General features: G+C 38.9%; 1 protein-coding gene across 3 annotated transcripts in view; it reads left to right on the forward strand.

The window, feature by feature from the left end:
• fstl4 (follistatin-like 4) overlaps positions 1-23,287 on the forward strand; it is a 243,672-nt gene that overhangs the window by 37,022 nt on the left and 183,363 nt on the right. For all 3 annotated transcript variants that reach the window (XM_039778070.1, XM_039778072.1, XM_039778071.1), the window contains exon 3: positions 2,152-2,185. In XM_039778070.1, the coding sequence (XP_039634004.1) occupies positions 2,152-2,185 (34 nt within the window). The remainder of the gene's footprint in view (positions 1-2,151; positions 2,186-23,287) is intronic.

The raw sequence follows: 23,287 nt of genomic DNA on the forward strand, positions 1-23,287 counted from the left end.
TCATGTAATATGGCTTAAACAAACATCAACGTTAAACGCTGATGCAGTTTTAAATGTTTTATTACCACGAGTTTACAGACGTCTCTGCTACCACCTGTTACCTGAGCCGAGACACACCCACCAAACGAGAGAAAACATATCTCAAACATAGACTTAATATTTACAGTCTATGATCTCACCGTTGCACACCGTTCTGAGATTGAACGTCTCTCTCTCTCTCTCTCTCTCTCTCTCTCTCTCTCTCTCTCTCTCTCTCTCTCCCCCGTGGGGTCGAAAATCCAGCTGTTCCACTTAGTTGTTCTCTCTAGAGGCCTGGAGAACTTCCGTTGTGGAATCTGGATGCAGCGTTTTTTTGTTGCATTTGTTTTCGGGGTTTGTGTGCTTTTTTTTTTGCATCGTTTTTTATTCGCAGCGCGTATTTGGTTGTGTTGTGTGTATTTGCATCGCGTTTGTGTATTTGGTTGTGTTGTGTGTATTTGCATCGCGTTTGTGTATTTGGTTGTGTTGTGTGTATTTGCATCACGTTTATGTATTTGGTTGCGTTGTGTGTATATGCAGCGCGTTTGCTGCACATGTGTTGTCAAATTAATGAAGTTGTTTTTCTTTTTGCATCGTTTTTTATTTGCATGGCGTTTATGTATTTGATTGTGTTGTGTGTATATGCAGCGTGTTTGCTGAATGCTGCACGTGTTGTCAAATTAATGAAGTTGTTTTCTTAATTTGCTTGTGTTTTGTCTATTTGCATGTGTTTTCTGAACTTGCAGGGCGTTTGCCCCTGTCGGCCACCGATATCGATATAAACGACATCGCTTCGTTCGTGGAGAGGCAGCGGATGTGAGGACGTTAGGTGCACCGGTGCAACCTAGGAAAAATCTTAGTCGCACCCTTACAAATTTTGGTCGCAATCTAGAGCCCTGGTAATTTTGTTTCGCTTTGTATGATGCTGGGCGCACGGGCCTCTCCGTCACACGCGCATCTACTGGCGCAACAATATTTTCAGACAGTGTCCGAAATCTCGTTTGGTCGTTCCCTATATAGTTCACTATTTAAAGAACACTATATAGGGAATAGTGAGTGAGTGAGTGAGTGAGTGAGTGAATGAATAAGTGAACGGTTTCGAACACAGCTTCTGTATGGCTGTGTAAAAAAAAAAAAAACTGTGTGGATAGAGGGGGGCAGGGTAGCCTATGGGTACGGTCTTCCTTACTGATGGATTGTGTTGCACTTATGGATAACGAGCATTTTCCTTGTTGACTTTAGTAAAACATAACCTCAAGTCTGTTTGATTCTCTGTACTGTGGCCTCTGCTCTGAAGTCTCACTGCTGTCCACATACCAATACTAAACCGAGGAGAGAAAGGCAGAGGCAAAAATCACCATTCAAAACCGGGTTTTAAGTGCCGTTCCTAGTCCGCAGCCATGCTTTGCAGAAATAATTATTGGCGGAAATTCCATTAATTAATCAATTAATTTCTTAGTCTTTACTTATTAGCCAATAGTATAATGGTCACCTATGTATTGTGCATCCTTATTTCAAGTGGATGTATAAAAGTCTGATTGTAGACTACCTTTTGATACAGAAAATGTATTTTGTTTAACTTTGAATGTTCATATTTATGTACCTCACAGCTGGACATGATTGTCCTCCATGTCATCATACAATCACATCCACACAAAGTATTTGGAAAGTCATGAGTGACATTTATTAAGATACATTTAAAGCTGCATGTCAGTATCATACAGTTAGGACTGACAAATAAATCGGTTTATCCTTGTAGGGGTATCCATTGTTTGACATCCTGATAAACATTCCAGCACAATATAGTGACAACTGCCGTCTTGCAGCCTGTTGGGAAGTGTATTTCCAATTAGGGTAATTTAATTGACTCTTGGATCTGCCTTTGTACAGGTCTTTGCGTTTCTCTGCTGTCATCCATATCCTCTCTCACTCCCTCTCTGTCTCTCTATTCTTTTCTTTTTCATTCTCTTTCCGTCTATTCAGCGTGTGTTTTCTGTCATCATCTTTCCCTGAACCTAGAAAAGAGGAAGAGCCACAGTAACGAATGGAGCACGGAAAGCTGCAGAAAGGCCTGTTTTGTCTGACTCCTCAAAGCCTGTAATAACCACTTTTATGTTTGCTCTCTGTTTGCAGGAGAAGGGGAAAGCAGACGGGAACATCGATCAATGTGAGTACTCTTACTGTGTTCAAACCAAACAGAATTTTTCAAAATATGCAATGTTGTGTTCCATTTTTTTTTCTGCTGTTATTGGGCATACACTTTTATTTTTCAAATCTAAATTGCTCTCATGAAACGGACCATGACGCCTGTTATGGATAAGATCTCTGATGATGATATAAATGTGACAATCTGAAAATTCCCACTTGTTACCGCATCACATGTATTGCTCTACTCTCCTCGGAGGAAATGTTTGAAAGCATGACAAATTTAAAATTTAAAAACATATCAGTTGCCAGTGGATGCCAAGAGATATTCTACAAATCAGTTGTGGGACTGACAGGCAGTAGTTTGTCTATTCAGCTGCATTTTACACCATCAGAGAGAAAATAATAATATAGTTTAAAAAAAGGAAGATTTTCATTAGTGTGAAACTCAACTCCAACATGTCCTGTCATTCTTCCTCTACTCAACAGACTTCAAGTAGAATCACCTCATTCCAACTGACAACCCTTCTATAAGTTGGAAAATATATTTGTCAGGTGAATAATTATTTAGCTGTCAACCATCTTCAGTCCCCTGTCAGAAATTATTAAGTAATGTTTGTTTTGGTTGGGCCTCAAGCTCTTTTATGTGGCAGTGATTGCTTAGATAGTTGATGCCCTTTAGAAGGCACATTCTTGATTCCCAAGCCCCACATACTTAGTCTGGCTGTTGAGACATTAGTAGAGGAAAGTAGCAGGACATCACGCCAATAACTTGACGAATAATGGCTAATCCGCTCCACCATGTGAGCTACAGCTGCCACCACCAGAATTATGATACCAGTACCAATATATAAATCTAAAATGTTTAAACTCCCAATTCTGCCAAGTAGTAACACCAAAACAACCAACCAAGCAGTGTGTTTGCCTTGAAAATGTTGTTATGCTTAGTGATGTTAAAGCAACCCGCCATGTTTAGTATCTTGCAGACTTTTAACAATTATTGGACTTCACCGAGGTGAATTTCCAAACTTTGTGTTGGACTTTTTTATGCTATCACTTTGTGCTTGGTTATTTTTATCTGGTATCTCAGGTATTGATTTTAGACCATATAAAAGTAATGATAAATAATCTGCTCTGCTGCAGTTCACATCCAAGAGCTGTGTGTTTTTCAGTCTTTTTCTTGTATTTTTATTCAAGCTCCAGGTGTACATAAATGCCCACTAAAAGTGATGATGAAAAAGAATTTCAGTTCAGTATTGAATGCAAGCTTTCACAACAATCTTGAAATTATTGTCATCAATGCAATCAAGGGCTATGGTGTCATTCAGTCCTTGGTTAGTACAGGTTCATGTTGTTGCAGAGAAGTTGGTCTCAACAGTTACATTTAATGGCAACCAGCAATGTTATATCCTTTGGTTTTTCACTCCTGGTGGCTTTTCCATCCACTTCAACTGTTTATTAGTTTGAGCGAAAGGTATTGTCATAGAGCTGCATTGGCACCACTATATTATTAAGTGATGGTTCGGAGTAATTTCACTCTAGGGTCCTTTGCACCTTGACCTCGAGCCAAACAACCCTCCAGAAGCTTTTTTCAGCTGGGTCGAACATTGGACGAGTTAGCGTATTCAGCTGAATAGCTTAGTGCAGGCGCTAATGGATCCAACTCTGTATCTCGTAAATGACCCCACTAATAATGCCCAAAATGATACCAAACTTCTACACTAGTACAAATAGGTTATGTACTCATAAAACGATGGATTGGAAAGTTTGTAAGTACACCAGGAGTTTATTTAAATAACACACACGAGTGCTTAGGGACGTCTACAAATTACAACACCGAAAAGAGATACAACAAAAATATTTATTAACTGAACTTTAATTTAATTTAATTTTTTTAAAGTAAGTGCTGTAGTACAACTAGCAGGAGACACATTATAATTGAGGTAAGTTTGGAGACACTACCTTATTTAATCATTAAATTAATAAATATTTTTGTTGTATCTCTTTTCGGTGTTGTAATTTGTAGACGTCCCTAAGGCAAGTGTTATTTAAATAAACTCCTAGTGTACTTAGAAACTTTCCAATCCATCGTTTTATGAGAATGGAAGAGAAGTTTGGTATCATTTCGGGCATTATTAGTGGGGTACTTTACGAGATACAGAGTTGGATCCATTAGCGCCTGCACTAAGCTATTCAGCTGAATATGTTAACTCGTTCAATGTTAGACCCAGCTGAAAAAAGCTTCTGGAGAGTTGTTTGGCTCGAGGTCGTGGGGCAAAGGACCCTAGGGTGAAATTACTCTGAACCATCACTTTAAGATTAAGTCTTTTTTTTCCATGTTGTGTAGGCTACGTTTTTCTTTGCCTGCTCTTTTGTGTATTTTTCTGTATTGTAGTGCATGACAGTGAGATTGAGCAGTTTGTGTGCAAGTAACTGTAACAGCAATATTTCCAAGGCTGACTGCTTCCTATTTGACAAGTGACTTCCTCTGTAAGCATTAGGCCCATTATGATGTGTTGTCTTTATCTTCACAGTAAAGCGCTGTTTCTCTGCTTGCAGTGCAGAGTTTTCTGTGCCTGCTTCTATTCGACCTAAACATGACCCCAGAGGATTTCTTTAGTTCATGTTTAGTATTCAGCATCTAATGCATCATGTGCTTTTTGTTTTTACCTCTAGATTTCGATTTATTTTATTTTTTACTTTTTTACATTGTAGTATGTGTAGAAATGTAGCTTTCTAATTTATAATTGCTTTTCTAGCTATGTCTGCTTTCCTGACCTGCCTGTTATAATTCAGCTGCAGTAACACACATCCTGATGGAAAACGCAATGTGAGGTGGTTCTATGACCGGTGTTTTCATTATATTCTGCCCCACTCCCCACTGATGTTGATCCTGACATGTGCATATAGAAAAAATGGACACCAATATTGATGGGAATGGGGCTGATAAAAACAAACAGAAATGTACCTCTGTATCTCTTCTCTATAAACTGCAAATGCTTTTTAGCATGTGTTGGCAGAACACATATTAAGTATGCAGTCACAGGACGATTATGGGAACACCAGAGGGAGAAATGATGGATTGAGCACCATCGATTTGGATTTAAATACACTGGACCTATGTAATTTTAATATTTGTCTTCAGAGCTTAAAGTCCAAGTAACAAAGTAATTTTGTCCTGGATTTGTACACAGTTGTAATGCCCTGGAGTCGACTGGGGTCTTTCTGTGCTAAATATTTTGGTACTCCCTGTGTCGGTGTGGGTTATCTTCTGTGCTGTCAATGTGAAGGTTTAATACAGTCTGTGGAAACTGCCCTTGTACAACATGTCTTCTACTGATGACCATTGAACAACAATAATTAGGGTTGAGGTGCCTCTCTAGAGCCCCTTGATTGCTGTCAAGAGTGGAGAGAGTGTCTTTCTTTCACCATCTTGATTTTAGGGTGTTCAAACCAGTAACTTCCCAGGGCGTTTTTTTTCTGTTAGGACGTTTCACTTCCTGCTCACTGATGCGAGTCAGTTCTCAGAGTGAGTCAGTGCAATGGACAAGGTGATTGCGGCTGACAGTCACTTCTTTACATCAGCAGTGTGTTTGACTGTGTTAATGATGTCTAAGACAAATGTGTTCCAGGCATCAGCATGGAACAGCAACCAGTGCTCTTTGTTGTATTGTGACTTTGAGATCAGTTAGAATGCATTAGTGTCAAATATATAAATTCAGATTGCTGAATTTGCTTAATTGAATGAACAATAATAGTATAGGTTGTAATACCAGTATGGAAGCCTATGTGGTTCAAAAGATACAATTCTGTGCATAAACAGTATTTATTGATATTCACCATGGCCACATCAGACCCCACAGACACCAGCATTAATGTAAGAGCTCAGTCTCTTTTTACTGTGAACTTCTACTTTGCTTGGTCCAAAACAGTATCACGCTATGAATATTCTTTATGTAAACAGATTTTATAGGATGTATTGTATACTGTACATGTACTATGCATGTACAGTACAGTACATATCATGTGCTAATGTATTTGCATGTTCAGAATTGGTTGTGCCTGTCGTGGTATATTATTTATTCTCTGCATGTCATGTGTGTGAACATATTTGTGTGTTCCTGTTTTTGTCTGGGTGACAGCATCAGCATACCAAGAAAAGGTGCTATTGCTTAGTGAAAGGCTCCACAGCACTGCTGACAGAACATGCTATAATTGACAAGAAGATTAATCACAACTGGGGAATCAGCAAGATGCAGTGCTATATCTCCCTAATGTCACCTATCATGATGTTGTCTTTGGACTGTGGTAGAGAAGGTTGTTGCTTTATATTTGGATTTTACAGGTTTTTCTGATGGTAAGGGGATGAGCCTATGGTTTTGTAGGCTTTGACAGTGGCTATTTTTAATTTCATGTTTTCATAGAGATGTCTTGCCAAGCACTGATGCGCTTCTTTAGTACATAGTAATCAGGGTTTTTCCTGCATGGAGGAATATTTTGGCGCCCCCCCAAAAGGTTTTAGCCAGCCCCAAAGGAAAATCACCAGCACCAAAATGGTAAGAATTGAGAATGAAAATAGCAATTCAAATCCTCTCTAAATGTGTTTAAGTCAACTAGCAATTTACCAAACAACCATTGAACATAAACCGTATGAGATGAGAGCTAATCTCACTTTTATCTCCAGAGTTGGGCTGTACCGGACTCTCCTGGTGATTCATTTAAATATTATTATTTTTAACCAGTTTTGTTAATTGGTGTTTTATTTATTCAAGCAAAATATACATTTTTGTTTATCAAATTGTCAAATACGTACATTGACTGTAGGCAGACCGATCATGCTTACTGCCGGGAGTACACACACACACATACACACACACACACACACACACACACACACACACACACACACACACACACACACACACACACACACACACACACACACACACACACACACCTTGGGAGCTGGGAGCCTCGCAATGTAGTCTGTCGCCACTGTATTCACTGGTCAAACATATAAGAAAATATGAAGTCTACATGACTGGCACCTACTGCCTGCCTCCCATTAGTTAGTAATCTATCACAACTACTGCTACAGGATCAAATATGTTTTAGATTACATTTGATGTGTTATATATATATATATATATATATATATATATATATATATATATATATATATATATATAGGGCATATTGACTTGGATTAAAATCTGCTGTTTGTAATGCACACAGCAACAAAATGATGTAAGCTTCTTGAAGGTTTTAATAATTGATACTTTATATATATATATATATAAAATGTGTGTGTCACCCCATATGTACGTATACCAGAGATAAAAGTGATGCAGTAGTAAAGTCGGGGAAGGGGAACAATTTCCACCAGCCAACAGTTAGGCCTGTAATGTGTCTGCCCTGTCATTTGAGGACATCCGCTTTCATATTGTGAGCTTTTTTCCCCACTTAGTGTGTGCTGATTTCCCTCTTGAGACTAATTATCCACTGCCTGTTTGTATGCTAAACTAGATCCACTGGCAAAATCAGGCAATTGGATTTCATTTTCTTGTTTTGCTCTCCTTTTCCTTGGATGATGATCAGTATAGCTCTTTGGGATTGTCTGCTTTCACGGCCATTGGCTGGTTGATTCTCCTCCTTTCAATTTTTTTTTAATTTTTCACTTTACCCTTTTTCTTTCTTCCTATATTCTGTCTTTACCTTTTACTCTACCTTTCCTTTCATTTGGTCCATCCCTTATTTTCACTCATCCTCTCCATCTTTGGCAAACCTTTTATTGTGGCGTCTACGCTCCTCACTTTGAGACAATGACATTAATCAATTTGGCCCAGTTTTACCTCCGGAAAGCAGATGGTACTCGTGAAAATTGCTTTCGTGCAAATATTGTATTTGACGGTTTTAAGCTAGCTAGACAAAAAATCTCAGTAAGTGACATTTTACTGGCTGGTGATGCACAGACATTCTTGGTCAAAATGCCACAGTCTGGAAAATATGCAGTCATTGTCACAGAGTGTTCTTCTTCTCACAGTGTGTTATTGTTGTCATTGGGATCCATATAGAAAAATTGAATACTGCCCATTTGTCTTCCCAGGGAATGGTGATTAATCCGGCCTTGAGTGCTTAATTTATGAACCTTTGCGGAGGCCTAATCAGAGTTTGTAACCGTCACAAATTAAACAATAGGAAGAGGCAAAAGCAAGTTAAGCAGTCCTGTGGATCATTTAGATTGTAATTGGGTGAGGATTAGATGGGACAAGGTTGACAGAGAGACTCTCTAATAAGCAGCAAATGACTGGGGAGAAAGCTGGAAGGAGGAAAAGAGGAGAGGAAGTTCAGATAAGCAGAAATAAGGGGGAAGGGACAGGGAAATATGTTTTGAAAGTCATCTCTTGGCTTCACTACTCAATTAAATCAGATGTTTTAATTGTCTTTTTTTTTTTTTTGCATTGTGTGACCTATTGCCATATTGACTTACATATTGTGCCTGTCTGCTTCACTGTCAATACAATACAATATAAGAATATTTTTTAGGTTTATAACGCTAACTGAAATCAACGGACAGTCGCAGCATCTCTACTTTGTAGTGTCCAAAAAAATGGCCAGATGGCCAGTGTGTTTGTGTCAGAGGATGTCCTGTGAGATATTTGTAAAAAAAAATTATATAAAAAAAAAAATTAAAAAAAGATTTGGAGAGACATGAAGAAGGAAAAGCAGAAGGTTGATACTTTACAAAAATTCCAAAAGAAGTAGTGGAGAGGAAAATGGGACCAAATGATAAAAGCAAGGCACGAAATAACAGGATAGGATGGAATACCTTGTTTTCAGCTCAAAAAATAAGTTATGTTTTATTTTACTATTTGGAGTTTGAGATTCCCAAGACTTCCAACATTGTCTTTGGGGACATTTTCCTGAAGTCATTATGACCTGGAAGAAATGTATCTGGATTTTCCACATATACAGTATCTATATCATAAAGAATTGCTTCAACTGTGTGACCACACTGCCTAGCAACGTTCTGCCCACAGTTGCTGATGCCTTCATAGTCAAACCACTTCCTGATAGCTCTACTGTCAAATAATTAAAGAGAAGAATAGGAGGCAGGGGGAACAGGGGGGTGACAGTGCAGAGCAGAAAATGGTACAGTTATGGAAGACGGGATTAAAATGGCGAGAGACGGTATGAAGTTTTAATTATTTTCTCCTGCTGCCTCGCTGCAGACATTTACCTGCCATTTCCCAAGTAAACATAGAAAATGTGGGAAGACAAACTTGTGAATTTGCTGTGAAAATTAAAATGTACTCTTAAAAGAACACGCCGACTTATTGTGAATTTAGCTTATTCACCATAACCCCCAGAGTTAGACAAGTGGATACATACCCTTCTCATCTCCGTGCGTGCTGTAACGCTGTCTGACGGCTCCAGCATTAACTTAGCCCAGCACAGATCCTGCAGGTAACTGGTTCCAACTAGCCTACTGCTCCGAATTGTGACAAAAGTGACAAAATAACGCCAACATGTTCCTATTTACATGTTGTGATTTGTAGAGTCACAGCGTGTAGAAAAAACAACGTAACATGAGACACAGCCATCTTCTATCTGTAAACAAACCGGGAACTATATTCTCAGACAGGCTTGCTGCGAGCATATCACTCCGCCCAAGTACTATATTCTTCCACCTGAGAATATAGTTCCCGGTTTGTTTACGGTTAGAAGATGGCTGTGTCTCATGTTACGTTGTTTTTACAAATCACAACATGTAAATTACAACATGTTGGCGTTATTTTGTCACTTATTCGGAGCAGTAGGATTACTGGAACCATTCACCTGGAGACATCAGACAGCCTTACAGCACGCACGGAGATGAGAAGGGTATGTATCGACTTGTCTAACTCTGGGGGTTACGGTGAATAAGCTACATTCCCAATAAGTCGGCGTGTTCCTTTAAAGATTTGTTGACATGTTGATGAATGCTCTTGTGAGTAAAAGATGGATGTTGGCCAGTTACTAATTAAATAGAACAGCTAATGTCTTCAGCAGTCTATTGCAGGTATCTGTTGTATGACGGCTGTTGGTGTTTATGGGATTGTTATGTGTTAAGCAGTCTTAAAGTGATGGAAGTGTAAGTGTGTGTAATAGCCAGGGAGTCGCAGTAATACAAAATATGAAAGACTGTTTTGATTAAAATCTTTGCTTTACATAAGACATAGAGACATTAAGACAATATATAAAAGAGACAACAGATTATACTGTAGAAAACTGTATACAATATAAATATATTATACAATATAATACAAAATGTAAATAGGATTTTAAGAGTCAAATAAAAGCAATGATTCAAGAAGAAAATGAGCTAAAATTGATTAAAACAGTAAAAAAATAGTAAAAAGTTGCAGTGCCATGCAAAATAGGAATGAATAGTCCCAAATTTAATTTAATAAAAGGCAGTGACCCAGTTCAGTGTGCTGGAGTCCAATCTACGTTCATGCCAACAAATTTAACTGGACTGCCAGACATAAACCTCCACAGATGAATAAATATCCTGTTTAAACTAAAGATAGCTCTAGTGTCTTGTAATTTGTAATTTGTTTTACTTGATGACTTCTAGTCTGCCTCTCGATACTTAGGAAGTTTTTTAGAATCATTCATAGTTCATAGTTTTCATTGATCTAGTGGCATGTGTCACATAGCTCTCAGCGGAGAGCTGTCAGCAGAGAGCCACAAGCAGAAAAGAAGAGCAGCTTAGAACGCACATGCTAGTACAAAGTTAGCACTATCAAGTCAACTAGCAGTTAAGAAATTGATTGTATAGCCTGTTTTCCTTTTTAGCAAGCAAAAATCATTTTTTAATAACTTTTTTATTTTTGTTTTAATATTGTTTTTAACTGTTTATCTGGATAGCATGACATTCTTATTCAGTAAGTCCCTAGTATGTGTCAATATTTATTTAAGCATCTAGTCCATACTGCATACATGAGGTGAGAAAATGAGTTGTATACCACATAAACTCTCAAGGTGGTACTTCATAACTTCTTTTACAAGGTTTGCAGGTTTTTAGACTGTGTAAGGGAAGATGTGATGACGAAACAAGATTACAGAGCAGATGTATAGTTGGAGAAGTGATAGAGTTTGAGGGATTATACTGTATAATGCACGGGGGAAGGGTGATGCTATCACCTCAAACTGTATTCAAGGTTGAGGAGGAAATCATTAAATCACTAGGTGAGAAACAAAACCCACTCACATTTAAATTTTTTCTGTCATGGATTTCTAACTTATAGAAGCAACATAAATTAAATGAACAACACTGGAATGTAAAGCAATACATTACTCTGCTGTACATGTTGGTCTAAATCAGTGGTTCCCAACCTTTTTTCCTTGGCGCCCCCCCAACTCATGTCTAAGAAAAGCTGAGCCCCCCCCCCCTGCCAAAACCAAAGTGGAGGTAACTCTCGAGATAGAGCCTTACTTTCTTTTTTGATACAGAGGAGTTATCAGCACTTTTACGTTATGTTTCATTCATAAAATAGTGATGCCTTGGCGGCAGGAAAGACGAGAATGATAGCAGCTAACAGCTGACCTGATGACAGCAAGGGCAAAGGTTAAGAGGTCCCGGAGGTTTGGCCTACTAAGTAGCCTGCCTACAATTTTAAGCGAGAACAAAAATATATAGTTTTTATACCGACTTTTGTATACATTATATATTCTAGTGTATTATCGTAAAATGTGCAAATATTTTTTTTTTACCTCAACCTCAAACCAGATAAGCGATACTTTGCACCTTTGCCCACCTCTGACACCATGTGGGGGGGGAAACCGTGGTGGGAACAATGTTCTAAATGTTTTAAACTTGAATCACTTCATTTGCACATTTTTCTCCCTCTCTGAGATTCTTAATCAGTTTGAGCATGCTGTGTATCAAAGAGAGTTGAGCTTATGCATGTTCTCTCCTGTATATTGTTCACACTAGGTCTAACCAGGGAGCTGTCGTACGTAAGAATGTCATGCAGATTACTCACCTCGAGACATCCTGCATAATTAGAATGTGCAAAAAAGAAAAAAAAATGTTCATTGCTGAAAGTTGTAAGTCACTATCTCAGTGTCATCGTAAATCTCTGTGAAATGTGATTTCATTAAGCTGTACAGCAATAAAGATTACCAAGCGAAACATTCATTGAGTCATTGAGGACTTAATCAAAATAGTAAAATGAAACAGGCTTTGCTAAAATCGACCCACCTTTTTTTTTTTTATAGACGTGGTTACAAAGTTAGAATATCTTCAAGTGAAGTTATGATTTGCAACATAAATCTCACAATTTTCACATCGTAATGAACCTAAATTTGATTGAATTTCTCTCTGATCTAATTCACGGACAGCCACAGTTTCCCGCTGTGATAATTTTTGCCAAAAAGTCTGAAAGTCAAAGACAAAGGGAATAGCAGCAGCAGCAGCAGAAGTGTAAGCTCCATGTTAAGCGTGCCTGCAGATACTGCTGAAGGGCTTAAGGAGGGCACAGAGCCTCTCCAGGGACTAAGAGGGACTGACAGTGGCACTCTGAATAACACTTTACTCTCACTGGGGCAATCTGCACCAGTGGGCCTACTTGGATGCACACACAAATGCAAACACATGCTGAAGTACAGATACAGGGACTAAAAACAAACACAGGTTATGTGGAGAAAGCTGTGCTGGAGGAATCAGCAGGCGAAGATAGACATTTATTTACAGGGGATAAGAGCATCCTCACAGATTCATTTTGGTTTTTAATGAATTTGATATATATCACTGTATTATAATGCTTTCCTATTCGGCACAGGAAAACAGCTAATGTGACAGCTATTTGCATACCTCTAAAGAGAGAGAGAGAAAAAAATATGGCATATGGTTCCACAGATTTTTCACCAAAAATTCTGACCCTCTTTTTTTACACCTCTTTAACCTGTGATGATATATTTTTACAGCCTTTCAAAATTAGTAAGTGGTTGAGTTATGGTGTCCTGATAAAGAATAGTGCTGTTTTTCTCTCTCTGTCTCTCTCCCAGTTATTGTTTGTTCCTGCAGTAGCCTGCTGTTTGCCTATACTGCGTAAGCAGCTTTCAATATCATGCTGAAAGGCCTGGAACTAATGATGACTTTCATTAACAATTAATTTTTTTGGATTAATTGATAAATCCATTAGTCTCTAAAATGTCAAAAAAGTGTTTTTCGGTTTCTCACAGCCCAAGGTGACATCATGAGTGGCGTGTTTTGTCCAACTGATTAATTTTCTGCTTATCAATTAATGAACTAATCTTTTGTGTACTACAAATTACGCTTGTCGTGTCCAAAATCTCATTTAAATTTAATATTTATTTGTTGTCTGACTTAAGGGTTTTTTCTTTAAACGACAGGAACCAAATTACTGTTTACCATTTGGTATCATCTGATTACTGTAATTATCTGTAATTCTGCTTATGTTTTACGTATAACTCCCTGGAGGTCAACCCCTGGATGATACCAGATGCTGCTGTGTGAGTGCAAGCAAACTGCAAACCCTTTCAGATCCATTCTTTACCTTCATCACCATGATTTTTACTGCCTTACCCATCGACAGAAGACGGCTTTATGAGCTGAGAACAAAAATGATTGCTTTCAGATTACACATGCCTCTGCGCTCAACTCTTTCTTTTCCTGTCTCTCTATTTCTGTGTACACACACACACACACACATACAGTGGTGCACATACAGCCCCACATACACATTTACATACAGTACACTTTATATGCCTGCTGGAGTTTGAGGATAAGTTATTGTGATTTGGATCTCAACCAGCAAAGTCTTCAGTAGGACTTTGCAGAGGACAAGGTGTATTTGCATACCTCCAGGGAAGTGGAAATATTAATAAGCCGCTGCCAGGTCACATTTCTATGACTGAGTAAACACATTCACTCTTAAATACTTTCATATACCTCAGATGTCATCAGTGGCATTTTTAAGTTTATACTGTATTATCAATCACATAATATTTGTTTATAGGAGATATAAGAGAATGCTGTTCATTTGTCAAGTGTTCCTGATTTGTTCCTAAGGTAGTTGGATTATTTTTTCAACCAGGTGAGCTATCCAGGTGCCCCTGGGCAGAAAGAAGACACATGTGATCAGATTTAATATTCTAAGATGAGGGCATGCAAACTAGGGTTGTGTACAATTCTCTCTACCCCCCAAAGTTGTTGACATCCTTTTTAAAAGTGGCAAAAAAAGAGTTTAGGGAAATAGTTTATCATTCAGATTGACTGAGTCAGTATAACAGAACATGAACAAGTCAGGGGCATTATTGCCAGGAACTTAGGCAAGTGGACAAGATGGCCCTCTGTCCTAGAATCTCAAATTGGATCAGAGACAGCTTACAATTATAAAACATATAAAGGTACTATACTGTATAAGTCTTAAAGCTGTACCCAATTTGTACTTGTATTTAGTCAAAAAGAGGCTTTATACTTCAATTCGATTTTTTTTGGGGGGGGGGGGGTTATTTTCGACTCAAAATGATTTGCATCCCTCAGTGAAAAAAATAACTCCTTTGCTCAACAGTGAGTATGAACCTGAACCATAAATGCCACGCCACCACGTAGTGGACTGTAAAATTAGCAGGCAACCGGTCATCTGAGGGGACAGATGCAATCAGGCAGAAAGTAAATGAAAGATTGATTGCTCAACCAGGGCGCTCAGGGGACGGGCAACAGTAACAAGAAAAACTCACTCACTCACAAATTCATCACTCAGTGTGGGTAATATGCACTTAAGTAACCGGTTTACAGTTGTCTTTTTGCAGCTACCTAATATAGAGATCGTTAGACGTAATGATAAATCTTGATATTCAAGATAATATATAAAGTTTTACTCTGACTAAGAATGACCAAGTTGCTTCTGAAAGTAAAAGAAAGTCGGTAACCACTGTTAAACATTTGAATGTTCAAAATTCACACTGTGCCTGCCTGTCCTCACTGTGCCGTCAGCCAAAAGAATTATTACATCTCTACTACAGATACAATTAGCCAATAATTCCTCCAAAATGAGGTTGTGGGCAGCAGATAAATCTGAATACCTGCTGCATGTATACACAGGATATAAAAAGCATGGCAGTCCAGACTCGCATTGCATGCCAAGTGTTATCTTAGCATTCTGTTAAAAATCACATTCAACCCTCTTTCTAGCCTCAGCTTTTATTTGTAGTGCCAAATTTTTTTCAGCTTTCATAACCTCACATAAATCCTATTTGTTTGTAGACCATTTGAGCTGGGTCACTGAAGTCAGTCCTATGCATTTTTGCTTCTGTGTGGACTTTCTCCAGCTTCTTACTGTGCTCCTGGTTCTGCCCCGGTCTGTGCAGTCTCGTCCACACTTGCTACCTCTATCTGTTGAGTTGTCATCTGTGCAGTCTCTCTCTGTAGCCACACTCTTTGACCATCTGGAAAACGGCTTAGTGTCTGTAGTGGTGACTCTATTGTACCCAAGAGCAATGATGGTCTCCAATCTGGATGAGACCCATGCATTTCATATAGGGATGCCCCTATTGACCGCCGATCTTTATAGGTCGATATTTACTCAGCGTTTCCTCTATGTTGATTTTGTAGTGACGGCCCACCATGGCAAAATTTCTGCCACCACGGTATCAGAAATAGGGCTTGCCTTTTAAATTATTCTGCTGCTTACATTGCAATTTAACAAGTAGAACTATTCAGAGGTTATTGGGCCCGTCCAGTTTAACTCCACATACTGTTGTGTTGATGTAGTTTATTGTCAAAACGTTTGCTTTCTTTCGAGTCAACTATCAAACGAACAGCTCCACCAAAAACGTCACCGTGGTGGGTCCGTTCTAAGTGTAGACCTGTTGTAGATGTTAAGTGCCCTATAGTTTCTCAAAAAATACAGTTCAATCATAACTGAAAATATGCCTCATTGTGTGTGAATAGTGGTGAATAAATGTATTTGTTTGTGTTGCAGCGAAGTTCTGTTTCATACGTAAAACATTTTGGCGGCGGCTGGGGGTGGGAGGTTGTTGTTCGGACAGACTTGCCCCCACTGCTAAAAAAAATCCTAAAGGAAACACTGTTACTAATAACGTGTGATCGGGTGCTTGGCATTAATATCTTCTAAACTACTACACACTGTGATGTCGTCAGAGGTTTTTCTTTTCAGCAGGTGGGGTGTAGGGCAGAGACCAGCCAAAACGCGGTTGCAAGTAAACAGAGGCAGTTTTTTTTCAGCAAATATTCCAACGAAAAACAGTAACTCCAACTCAAAAACTTACTGGGAGCAAAACCACATGTTTTCACAAAGTCCTGGTAACTTAGGTTCTTTCCCCAAGAACCCTTGTCTTTTCTCTCTGCCTCTGCTCTCTTTGTCTTCTCCCACCCACCCGCCTGGGGAGTCCCATTCATTTCTATGGGAGCAGCCGTGCAATGCATTCTGGTAGCGTTGCAGGGACTTTGGAGAAGCGGGGTTTCCGCCTCTTAAAAAAAAAAAAAAGCCCATAAAAAATCTTTTAAACTGACCGTTGTTGATCTGAAATGAAGACAGATTCAGCAACTGCATAGCCTATTTCTTGCCTAAAATGTTTTCAGAAACACATTTTGGTGAATTGTTTTCGTAAAATAAGAGATTGTCTTCCAAATGAGCCGCCAGTATGGTCTGTTTTGAAATCCGGGAACATACTGTATATAAGTGATTATTGATCAGACTGTTTAGCAAAAGCTATGCTAGCGGCAACTGTCACTTGTTGCCATAGCAACTCCAAACATCCTGGGCTGTAGCCGTCTAAAGCCAGAGAAATTAAACACGCTCTAGGTTTTGTTTATGATTAATGCTTGATGGGAATAAATGTTCTATTTTCAATTTTTTGTTCATTTAAGCAAAGACCTACAATGTTTTATGATAATAAAGTGGCGTGGTTTACTTCGTAGGCTGTGAACCTGCGTATCTGGGTCACACAACAGTAATGTATAACAAAAGATGTATCCTGGGATTCATTTAAAGGTGCCCTGCCACACGTATTCCATTACTTTGTTGTAATGTCTGAAGTTCTACCATGGACTCTGTAACATTTTTTTGTGGAAAAAATGCCTTGGTTACCTTGTTTCAAGCCATTCTAGCGTGGTATAGAAAGCCTGCAGGAAGACTCGATTTGTGCCAGTTCTCGTTAATATTCAACGAGCTAAACTGCTTGACTCTGATTGGATAACAGCTAGCCAATGAGAGCCTGGCTATCGGCATCCTTTACCCAGCGCAACTGGGTGAGCTCATGAATAGTAATGAGCTCAGGCAACACCACGTCAGACTGACAAGCTTTTGTAATTGGCCTGATTTCTCCGCTTATTTCTTTTCAGTGGCTAGAGCTGACAGAGGAGGTAGCAGTTCATTTTCACATTCACAACATAACACAAACACATATGGACCTAACGTATTTAAAAAAAATACAAGTAAAAACGGTTTTGTGTGGCAGGGCACCTTTTTAAACATTATTTTGTTTGAAAACGTAATAAATAAATAATGTATTATTTCACTAAAAAAGACAATTATATTTTTCATCGCAATTATTTCTGAGACAATCAATTGTCCAGCAAAAATTGGAATTGTTACAGGCCTATTTGGCGGTGGCTAAAACCTCTTTGGGAGGCCAAAACTTTCTCTATTCAGGAAAAACCCTCTAACCTTTTGATTGGCTGGTAAAATTTGAACATTCACTAGCCATTTGGCTGGTGGACTATAAGTTAATTTTGAACCCTGCTTGCCAGAGTATTTATCTATGCAAAAGTGTGGCACTTAGCCTTGGGTATCAGCACAGGTTGTACAGAGAGGGTAAGAACCAGAAGTAAGGCAACGCGCAGCCGAGAAAGATTGCAGTGCAACAAGTATGGCAGATCTCCGAGAAAGACTTAATGGTGTATTATAGTGCCCTTTACGCCCCATCTGTGAGTCCCATCAGTGAGTTGTATTTTCATATCGGCTTTTTTAGCAGTTTGTAAGAGTTGGTATCACTGTTTTGAAATGGATGATTTGTCAGTTTGGAAGAAAGATCTTCAAATGACAAAAATTGAATTTGAGATACTCAAGCGTAGGGCAAAGAGCTTGGGGCTAAGATAAAATAAATGAGACAGTGAGTCAGTAAGGAATCGAGACAGCGATCACACCGTTGCACCTTGCCAGGACAGAGTGAGATGAAATTAATGAAATGGGCTTTGAATTTAAAAAATATTTTAATGTGACATTTTTATTTCCTACATCATTTTCCTAAATATGACAAGCAATTACAATTGTCCGGGTTTTGGCAGCATGAGCAAACATGCTCTGCCAGGATTCTGCCTTTGAGGATGTGCTTTTAGAATTCAATATGCAATTTAAGATTTCTCTAAAGCTCTTTGTCCACATCCATTCCTTTTTTGTCAGTGACAAGACAGCACATAATAGCACCGTAGCTGCTGTGACAGACATTGTGATCTCAACAAACTACTGTACTGTATACCCATATTCCACAGAGAAGAGTCTTCAGAAATAAACTCATAGACTTCCAAGATTGTCTGATCATTGCCATGGCATATATACAGGAATCTATTTATACAATTTGTTTTGATCCCTGAAGCCTTTTGAAATGCATGAAGATTAATGAGAATCCTATCGTGGATATAATTTAAAAACAAGTCCGTAAGGAAATGGTACACGTGGCTGCTAGGCAGGTGGGTTGCTTGTTCTTAGAAATATTTGTCACTTTCTTTGGAATTAAATCACTGAATAATTTATCATTTAACAAATTTAAAATGGCTCGGGCAGCCAGCTACCAGGGAGAGCAGTACAGCAGCTGCAATAATGGCAAATATAACAAGCAGGTTTTTTCCCCACAACTCTTTTGTTCTTATGGTGAGCCGAGGATTGCACCGGTGTCCAAAAAGGTGACTAGAATCATGCATATGTAATGTGATAAGGTCATGGGGTCTGATGAAATAGAAAACGGGTCTATGGTCATACGCCATTTGTGGTATATTGTCAGAATCCCAACATTAATGTCAGATTGTTAAATCACCTCATATTATCAGGCTTTTACTCATAATTAAAGCCCCCACAGGGCCGGAGAGGTCGACATTCTTCTAAAAGGTCCGGATTAACTTCTGCTGTTTTGCTGAAAATACATTATTCAGTCCTTTCAGGATTTCGCGAATCCACGCAAATTCAACCAATCACCGTGAATTTGGTGCGACTCGCAATTTTGACCCATCACCGCAACTTTTCCGCAAATTTGACCAATAACCGGAGTTTCCTGCAACTTCAACCAATCCCAGCAGTCCCACGTGCCAGACTTTACGTCAGTATAATGTGACTCTGAGTGCCACTGACCAAGCAGGAGTTAGAGAGAGCTCGTTTCCGATATGAAGACGAGAATCAAACATCTAACATTTACCAACAAAACGTACAGCAAAAGACCGTGCAAAACATGTCAGACCGTCCTGCCAACCTGTATACATTTTAACATCAAGTACACTGTAAGGTTTTTTTCACTTTAAAGTCGCCTTAGCGGCTGCTGTTTCAATCCTGTCAGCTGTCTGCGGCGGCTGGGGGAGGGGTTGCTGCTCATACAGTTCCCCCCAATACTGACGCACGCACACACACAAACACACACGGTGGATGCCGGAAAAACCGGAGATGAGACGACACGATGACCTAAAGTGAGGACAGCTACGCTCGTTATTGTAAGTGCAATGATAAGTTAAAGTCCAATAAGTACTTTATCAAACCGTATGAATGGGAGTCCCAGGCCAGGTTAGGAAATCAACTAACAATGTAAAGATCAACAAGCCACTGACACATATGTTCAAATTTGATTCATTCAATAAATTATTATTTTTTGTCTTAATTCCACCAGCCATTTTCATATCCTACCAACATTTGCAGCATCCTGAGCCTTTTTGGTAAGGTTACTAGGAAAGCTCCGCCCAGAGTACTTTTATTCTCCCCGAAACAAGTTTCCTTTTTTATTTTTAAAGAACTATAAAAAAAAAGCTTTCACTGTCTCCCGCAACTTCATTGCAACAAACAAAAGACATCACAACTTTTATCACAATTTTTTACAAAAGCTCCTGCAAAATAAGGCATTTTGGGCTGCAACAATCTCAGAAGAAGGCCGTGAAATCTTGGAGGGACTGATTATTATTATTTAGCTGTTGACTAACTGTCCCCCAGCATTGATTCTTGGCCTGATGAAGCTACACTGTTTGGGCGTGAAGTTTGGTTGGAAACACTTGGGGCTTCAGGTCAGGTAAGGCATTAATTTGAATGCCCACATTTAGATTTATCTGCAGGGGACTGTCATGTATTCAAAGTTGGACTTACTCCGGATTTCCACTGGATGCATAACGGCTGCGGACCGGCTCCGCTGCATGTCTGCTGCGTCAACATGGCATCATGACTTTGCATAAACATACACGCCACTTTCCTAAAGCCAAATGGCGTGTTATCTGTACGCATTTTGAGCTATCCACATGTATGTCTATGCTGTATACAGCAGATGTAAACATACACACCACGTGGCGTCGCCACGTTGCGTGTTATCGCGAGAACGACTGACAGCTGTATTCACGGGGACCCACAAGTTCTCGAGAATTCACGTAGAGTAGATCCACAAAACCAACAACAGTTAGTTTCCATCCAGAGGAGTAGAGGGGAAACAGCTCTGTCCTGGGTTTTCAAGGTGTAGTGCAGGGAAATATGATCCGCCGTGAGCACGGTGTATTTTATTTTGAAAATTAACCGGATGTTTTATTTTGCTTCTGTGCTCGACTTTCCTCTCCCGCACTATCTGCCGTGTGCTGAATTGCTGCGGAGCTCTCCGGCGTCCAGCAAAAAAAAGAACGCAGCCGTTATGCAGCCAGTGGAAATACACACATTGACTTTAATGGAAACGTAATGACTCCGCCGCCGTTCCGGAGCCGTTACGCATCCAGTGGAAATCCGGGGTTAGAACATCAGTGCTTAGTTGTTGGTCAGTGCTACCTAATCTTTTATGTGCTCAATTAAAAGTAACTCAATATCAAGTAATAATACAATAAAATACAAGTTGAAATAATATTACATTATGTGCTTTAAGCCTTGAATCACACTGCATTTTTTCGTTTGAAATGCATCTGTATCATTGTTATATCTTATCAATTTATATGTACATTATTAATATACAATATAAGATCATATCCTTACAATATTTCACCTCAAGTCAATAACAAAACAATTATAAGACACTACCCAGTCCTAGATTTTAACAATCTCTATGATTCTTTTTCCTATTTTTCTTTTTAGTAAATAATATTATGGAACAAAAGCTGATACAAATTGATAGCACTATGAAAATATGTCATCATTCCCTCAAAATATATATGCAACAGTTACACAGCTCAGTTGCCCATAAGTAACCTAATTTTAGAGCCACTATCACTGATATACCAGTCTTGATTTGAAACAAGAAATGCAGCAGCTTTAGTATTTCAGTCCGGCCATTAAATTGAGTGCTCTGTGGGCTCTTTCATAGTATTTAGGGATTTCTTTTTTCCTATCACTTACACACAACAAATTGAGATCCATTTGAACAATAAAAAACCAGCATCAGCAAATGGATTTTTGGTTTTCCATACAATTTCACACACAGAATTCCTCAAACTTCCCTTAAAGATAATGGCAAAGAGGAGATGAAGAGGCAATCACACTGAAGAATAAAATATCCCTCATACCTCAACTGCTCTCTTAGGGCATAGATACAGTCTCCAGTCATATTCAAACACAAATGGAGCAATTTGTGCAAATAGCATGCGTAATAGTGGGACAGACTCCCAGGTGTGTGAGCGACGGCCGGGCCCTGGAGGAGACGCTCTTCACCCCAAATGCATCAGCAACGGAAATAGGGCAGTGAATGAATTAGGGTGTCATTGGTTAAGGACATCAGTGAGAAGAAAGAGAGGCAGACACAGAGAGAGACAGATTCATGATAAAATTGCTACTAGCCTTACTAGCAGAAGCAGGAAGTATAGTGTGAAATCAGATGGAGCTGGCTGTGGCTAGCATGGTTATTTTGACTCAGTGAGCTAAGTGATAATTCAGCTGTCATTCTGAGTGGGAGGCGAGAAATAACACATTTCCGAGATGGTTAAAAGAGGGCAGGGATCAGAGTAAGCAACCCAACCTTGCTTTCTGATTACACCAAGTACAGAAAAATTAACGTCAGACTCACACCTACAAGCCAGCTCTGAAAGCATCAGTATCTGATTAAAATTCTATTGTGTTTGGAGAGGAATCATATTTAAGTCATATTTATTTCTAAATAACTCTAGAAATTCTATATATTAAAGATGCACTGTAAACTCTATTATATTGCAGTTTTTAATTTCCTTCCTAATCTACCTTTTTCTCATAAGCACATTGAAAAAAAATCGTCATTTAAACATTTTTCAGGTTTTTAAAGCTAAAAGGCTAAACACTAAAATGACTTTTCGCATTTGAACTTTCTCCTTTCAACACTGGGTTGACATTGTTTTAGACCCATGTCAATTCATCAGCCTCAGAATTTAGTATTCAAGCTTTGCAAGGTCTGGCTGATAGATGATGATCTTAAATTTTATTTATTCATCTGGAATTTTACCAGGTCAAAACATATTCTACATTCACATATGGACTGACCTGTATTGAATTGACTTTTACATCTGTATTTTCTAATTAGGAATGTTTGGCTGATTTGAATTGACTGAGGCAAACCCATTCCACCTGGTCTTTGGAGAACATTTAAAACAATTATTAGCACATTGACGTTAAGTATATTCATTTCAAAATGATGCCCTTCTTCCTTGGTCTTTGTGTATGTTAATTCAATAATTTGATGTAAAGCAGTACTTTGGTGGAGGCAGACATTCTAATTTGCATCTATTTTAAATGTGTGTAATGTGTAATGACCAGCAGTAGGAATGAAAGTCATCTACTCAAGGTTCGTACCCACACAAGACAACCCACATTGCCGTACACTTAAAAAAAATATATATAAAAACCTTAGCATGCAAGCCTTTATTATTCACAGTGGGTGTTCCAGAGCACTGACCTTAATC

The sequence above is a fragment of the Perca fluviatilis genome, chromosome 16, assembly GCF_010015445.1.
Source record: "Perca fluviatilis chromosome 16, GENO_Pfluv_1.0, whole genome shotgun sequence".
NCBI lineage: Eukaryota > Metazoa > Chordata > Actinopteri > Perciformes > Percidae > Perca > Perca fluviatilis.